This window comes from Helobdella robusta (genome assembly GCF_000326865.2).
Source record: "Helobdella robusta unplaced genomic scaffold HELROscaffold_2, whole genome shotgun sequence".
Lineage (NCBI taxonomy): Eukaryota > Metazoa > Annelida > Clitellata > Rhynchobdellida > Glossiphoniidae > Helobdella > Helobdella robusta.
The window spans coordinates 9,686,061-9,693,388 of NW_008704083.1; the positions used below are offsets into that span (position 1 = coordinate 9,686,061).

The following is a 7,328-nucleotide window of genomic DNA, read 5'->3' on the forward strand; positions in this document are numbered from 1 at the left end:
GAACATTATCACCTTCATCATCTTCATCATCATTATAAATAAGCGATTTTTTATATGCAGTGCGCACACGCACAAACACATGCGCGCGCGTGTGTGCTTGTTTGTGTGAATGTGTACGTGTGTTCGTGTGTATATTTATCGTTCTCGCTTATTCAATGACAAATAGCATAAGGTGTTACGCACCGTACATCATCATACATACAGAGCTTCAAATTAATTCACTCTACACTACTACTACAACTACTGTACTGTGATATTGAAAATAATATAGAGTGGTTAGCTTGCGCGTCAGTGCGTGTGTGCACGTGTGTGTACGTGTATGTATTTATGTGTTATTCGTTAATAACAATGATATTTGTGCTGCTTTAAATATGCGGTGCGGAATAGATGTTTGTGGAGGTATGTGCGGTTTGTATGTACTTCTATAGTATAAGGTAGAGAAGCTCAATTGCAACGAAATAACGACGATTTGCATGCGGCTGTTCTGTTTGTCAGAACTACACCACAATAAAAAAAATGGGATGAGTCTGCCTGATGAGATTTGATTTGATCTGAATGGATGTTTCGTTAGTTGTGCACCTCCCACTTGGTGATAACAAAGGATTTCATTATTTGGTGTATAGGATGGATGGGATGTATGTGTCTACGTTTTTGTGTGCGTGAACGAAAGTTTGTCATTGTTCTACTATGAAAATATTTTTTACGATTGAGTTTGCTAATCTGTGTATAAAAATGAAATAAAAATGCATGTTTTAGTGCTTGTTAAAGTTAAAAAAAACATATTTAGCGTTATTATTTAATGTTCAAATTTTTTGAAATGCACACACACCAATTGACGAATAATTGACGATGGTGACTTTGGGCGCGCAAGAAAGTTTACGGACATCAAAATCGTGAAATATTAGCTTTTTCTATGTGAAATGTTAACTTTTGAACCATAAATCACCTCTCGTGAACACGAAAGTTTTCTACGATTTAAAAATGTTAGTTGCCAAATAACATTAAATAAATTACATGTAGCGTTGATTTATATTTATAATAATCTCTTCCTGATTTTTCATTTATGAACATTCAGATTTACTTAAAAGAAGCAACAGTTCCAGCGCTAGTACGTACTCTGGAGTTAACAATTTCAGAGCACTTCAGTCGAAATATAAGAGTCCTCACGATCTAAGGTTGAGGTTAAACTTTTATTACTACATAAATAAATTCTCATTCTATTTATACTAATGTTGTTGTTGTTTTTGTGTTGTTGTTATAATCACGTAGTAAATTTAGTGGTAGCAGTAGAAAACTTCTTCGTATCGTTACTGCTGCCTGTTATCATTTATTTGCAGAAGTTTTATTTCACTTCAAATTTATTTATTTTCTTGGTAATTAGTTTATAAGTGCTGTTGCTATCATCGCGCTATTATTGAGTCTTGAAGTAACGTTAATTTATTTTGCAATGCTGGGCACAGCAGCGACTACAACATTCTGAGGGATTTACAGAGGAGAAATGAGGTTCCAAAAACTCACCACAACAGCGCCGAAGTATGAGACATCACATTTCTAATTTTTTGCTCTAAACATTTATAATTTCGTGAATGTTCTTTAACAAGTTATTTGTATTAGAGTTTTCATGCGTTTATAATAATAATGTCCGTATTGGCAGTGTGGTTTATTTTTAATTAGGAAACTGTTAATAATTGTTTGCAGCTGTCTTCGAGGTCGTCGCACAGTTCATACTACGACGAAGTTTCATCGACTGTTGAAGACATATCACCTCTAATCCCGCAATCCAGCGTCCACAACAGAGAATCTTACAAAAACTACGCCGCAATATCGACAGACTCCATTGGAGAATCGACCATCCAACAAATTCATCCCACTCCTCCTCAAGTCGACCTTGACAGCTTATCCGTAGCCGGAGATGACGACACATCCATCCCTCGCATCTCCAAAATGAACGACCCCGACTATAAGAAGAACAAGCCCGTTAGTTCTTAAATAATTTTTTAGATTACTTTTCGATAGATTTTTCTGAATACATGAAATTATTACGAATCAGGTAAAACCTCAAACCATCGTTAAGCCTTGCACGAAGTCTGAAAACAAAATTATAGAGAGCCTGATCCAGATGAGCCAAAATATGTCGGTTTTGCAGGGGCAAAAAAATAAATCCAACAGCAAACACAAACCAAAATTAAAATTAGAAAAAAAGAAATTTTCTGAAGAATCTAAGTCCAGTCAACCGTACAAATCAACGTTAACAGAAGAAAAAACTTACAGTGAGTTAATTGACAGAGACATCAAATCCAGATTTCTAATTGATCCTTCGAGAATAACGTCCAGACACCACCACAGTTCCATATCGGACTCAGAGAACCCGCTGACACACATTGATAAATCAGTATTGCACGAAGGCATGGTCATGTCGAGGTCGGATGGATCTGAAGTGCCACACGTTGAAAATCAACTTAAATTTTACTCCAACAAACCCAAGTCAAATTCGTGTGAAGGAACAATATCGCAAAGATCATGTAATAAAACTTTATTTGGCAATATTGACTTGCGACCGATGATTACAACGAGTAGTCAATCCTTACCGACGCCGACGTCCCTAGAGTGTCGCAGCAACCTGATGCTACACAGACAAGCATCCACACCGCTTCCGAACTTTTCAACGGAATTATCAGTTAGTGATTCGTCAGATCACGGCCCTCCGTTACCCGCCAAAACTGGTAGCCGCTCTAATTTATCATCGCCCTTGTACAGTTTAGACGAACTGTTTTCGAGCATAAAAAGATCGACGAGGAACGACCCCTTCTGTTCCTTATCTCCTCCGCCTCCAACACCGCCGCAAAGAACTTTACACGCCAAACTATCGCAACCGCTACAAAATAATTTATCATCTCAGGCACACATTTACAATCCAAACAAACACAACCATCCCAACTCGCATACAATTTTAGAAATTCCTGCCTGTCATCCTGAAATTCGCAGCAATGTCACACCGCAGTTACCGGCCAGACAAATCGTCGGTAATATTTCTAATGAAAACCCTCCATTGCCGCCAAAAAGTAAGCATACGACATCGCTAGCACATAAGCATTCGACTTTAAACGGTGTCGAAAGGTTACACAGAGAAGAAGAGGACATAGTCGAGGAGACGTCAGAAGTGGCTTCTGATTCGTCTACTTTCAATCCTAGTAAAGACTCGGTAGGTCCTGAAGGCTGTCCCGACAATTGCTTGTGGAAGCAATCATTCCCTGCAGAAAGTGAATCCAGAAATGCATTACCGTCAACAAAGTCGTCCCGGAATGTAGCGCTAAATATTTACGACACGTCGAACGCCACGCACGACACCTGTCTACAAACGATCTTTGATGAAGAAATCATCAAGGAGGTCAACAAACCAACGCCAGGTCGATACGATACTTCTGATTCTGTCGTCTATGAGGAAGTCCCCAATTTCGCTGACAGCAGGTTCTTATCTTTCACTACATTAAACTCTAGTAAAATGTTTCATCATTTTAGATTGAGTAAGTTCTCAAGTATTTATTGTGAATGAAATTTTTCTCTCTGCGTTAATTGTCGATGGCTGATTTTTTTTAAATTTTCAATACCACAAGCTCAACTTAAGACTCATTAACATACTACTTAATTATGCATTCGCTGAAAAACTGCTGCAGACTTACACTGCACACACACACACAAACACACACATACACACACACAAACACACACACACACACACGTACACACACATATATATAAATACACACAAACACACGCATACGTACGTACGTACACGCGCGTGTGTAAAGTTTGATGTGATCATATTGAATTATTACGCGTAAACAAATTCCTATTATAAAATTTTACATACACCGCCACACCATCGTTGGTTAAGTTTAGTTAGGATATTTTTCGTTTATTTATTGGTTTATTAATTTTCTTTGTTTGTTTATTTATTTATTTAATTAATTATTTAGTCGTTTATTTATTTGTTTGTTTATTTATCTATTTCTATAGCTCTGTATTCTGAAGTCTTCATGCACAAATAACTCAGCCTCAACTAAAGCAATTCACGTTTAGTTGAAGCAATTTATAATATTGTAATCAACATTTGATAGAAATAATAATTAAAACAAAAAATAAATAGAAGAAGAAGAATCACAGCAACAACAATAATAACATTAATAAGAAAATAGAGCACTTAACTTTTGTTTCAACAAAAATTCGAGCAAAACGAAAGTAAAATATTAAGACGAAATTCGTGTAATCGTGAAATCATTAAAATGGCGATCAGGCGATTGATAGGAAGAAGGAAGACACACACACAAACACACACACGCAAACACACACACATACATACACACACATATGTATGTGTGCCTAGATCGATTAATTATATATAAAAACGCGATCATAGGCATCGTGAGAATTTTTTAACATTCATTCATCTGTTAAGATTTTTCCATCTTGGCTAGCTGGCTGGCTGGCTGGCTGGCTTAGTTGGCTGGCTGGCTGGCTGGCTGGCTTAGTTGGCTGACTGGCTTGCAATGTACGAGATGCGTGTGCCATGTTTTGGTTGTCGTCGTTGTTGTTGCTACTGTTGTTGCTGCTGTTGTTGTTGTTATTCCTACCTCTAGAAAATAATTAAGAAATAATTTTTATTATTAACTATAATAATAATTGTAATTATTATAACGATGGTGTTGTGTGTATATCGCTAGTACTATTACTGCATTGTTAATGAACGTTATTTATCATATCACTGATGATAAATATACTACTGTTGTTACTTTTACTACTACTAGTACCACCACCACTACTACTACTACCTGCTGTTATTGCTGCTACTACTTCTACTACTACTACTATTACTACTACTACTACTACTGCTACTACTTCAACTACCGTTACAACAACTACCGATACTACTACTACTGCCACTACTATTATTACTACTACTACTACCACTTCTACTACTTCTACCATTACTTCTACTACTACCACTTCTACTACCACTACTGCTACTACTATTACTACTACTACTACTACTATTTCTGCTACTACTACTATTAATATTACTACTACTACTAAAACTACTAGTGTTGTCATTTCTGTTTAAATTTTTATATTATTACTAATATTACAATGTATACAATACATGAATAATATTCAATGCTAGCATAGACTAATAAACAAATATATAATAATACATACAATATAAATAATATACAAACGCTATGTGTGTGTGTGTGAGTGTGTGAGTGTGTGTATGTGTGTGCGTTGCGTGTGTGTATGTGTGTGCGTTGCGTGTGTGTATGTGTGTGCGTTGCGTGTGTGTGTGTATGCAGTAGTAGTAATTCAAATAATAATAACCCATACATTTTTAACTATTGTATATGTGTAATCGTACTTCTACTACTACTGCTGACTGGCTGGCTCGCATGTCAGATAAGTCAAATCATAACTGAACGCTATGTCGTCGTTGTCGGCATTTGCTGGCTTTGTACTTTAAATAAATCGTACGGTCTTTTTCTATATGCATGCATGCATTGCATTGCTATGATGAATTCAGTTGTATATATATATACATATATATATATATATATATATATATATATATATATATATATATATATGTAGAAATACACTGTATTGTATGCGTATGTATGTATGTATATATATATAAGTGTTTGTATGTGTAGTGTATGTGTGTATGTATACATTTATATAAATTTTCTGTGTGTGTGTGTGTGTGTGTTTATGTATTTGTGTGAGTCTATATAATGGCTTTCGATTGCTTGTGAACTGCCTGAGAGTCATTTGTTAAGTTTAAACAGCATAGCACTTCATTTTTCTAAGCATGCATACGTGTTTATATGTACATACTTATATACGTACCTACATACATATATGCATTACATACATACGTTTGTACCCATATATATATATATATATATATATGTATATATATATATATATATATATATATGCATATATGCATTATGGTATATACAGTATTCATGTATGTTTTATATATGCACGTACATCATGTATGTACAATATCTATACACATGTATGTGTACATATATATTGGTACATATATATATATATATATATATATGTTTGTATACGTATATATATATGTATGTATATGTATATATATAGTTATCTATGCTTGTGTGTGTGTGCACCACAAAGCAAGATGAAAATATTATGGTTAATATTAAAACTTATATTAATAATTACAGTCATGCTATGACATTGGTTACCATAATAATAATAATAATAATAATAATAATAATAATAATAATAATAATAATAATAATAATAATAATGATGATAATAATAATATTATTATTATTAACAATAATAATAATAACAATAATAATAATGAAATAGTAACAATAAAAAAAATTATAATAATGCTTTTGTTGTTAACAGTTAAATGCATTCTTTTTCTTCAAAATGTTCATATCGTGTGTGTGCGTATGCGTGTGTGCGTGTAATGTGTATATATTCGGTTTGGAATGTGTACGGCAGATGTGTGCGAAGTAGAGATACACCGAAATAGTGAATTTGGCAGAATACAAAAAAACCCACAATTTTGAAATGATTTGTATCTTCAAGAATGAAATACAAGAGGCGATTTGTGTTTATCCAACAATTCTTCATCGAGGTAATATTGTTCTCAATCTCTTGTTCAAAATTCACACGTTTTAACGGCCATGATGGCCAAAAATTTTTCACCCATGAGAAACAACAATTCATTGCTCTGGAGTCTACAAATGGAGATGGCTTTTATGGAAATTGCAATATTTGGCTATTCGGCTTTTTTGAAATGTCTAAAAATATAAAAAAAACTTCCGGTATTAATGATAAAAATCTCTCATTTCCATTTTTTACAAACCCAAGATACCTTTCTCTCAAAAATTTTGTTGCTTATCATATAGTCAATGGTATGATTCTCTGTTGTGGAATTGGAGGTGTCCTATGTCCTAAACAGTCGATGAAACTTCGTAGCGGTATGAACTGTGGGACGGCTTCGAAGACAGCTTAATGTAAATTTATTCATTTTCACGCTCGTTTCTACTATGAAGCCAGTTTAGTAGCGACAATAGCTCCCGAGATAGCACGTTGTTATGAATAATGCTTTTGTATTGTCGTTCTTTTTGACAAATTTCATGCACGAATCACAGGCGTATAATAATAATTATTATTATGGTTTAAATAGTCTACTACTACTACTGCTAATAATGATAATAATAAAATTATGAAATAATAAAAATAGTTGTGGTAGTAGTATTGCAATTGCCAACAATTATAGCAGC

The 7,328-nt window shown here is 34.2% G+C and overlaps 1 protein-coding gene across 1 annotated transcript; it reads left to right on the top strand.

Annotated features, from left to right (window-relative positions):
• Window positions 1–371: 371 nt before the first annotated feature.
• HELRODRAFT_188467 (hypothetical protein) lies at window positions 372–7,057 on the top strand (the record flags this gene model as incomplete). The annotated part of the gene is made up of 6 exons (XM_009017835.1): window positions 372–399; window positions 1,076–1,181; window positions 1,461–1,533; window positions 1,699–1,977; window positions 2,051–3,468; window positions 6,628–7,057. 6 exons carry the CDS (start codon window positions 372–374, stop codon window positions 7,055–7,057), a joined length of 2,334 nt encoding a protein of 777 aa, XP_009016083.1.
• Window positions 7,058–7,328: the final 271 nt, after the last annotated feature.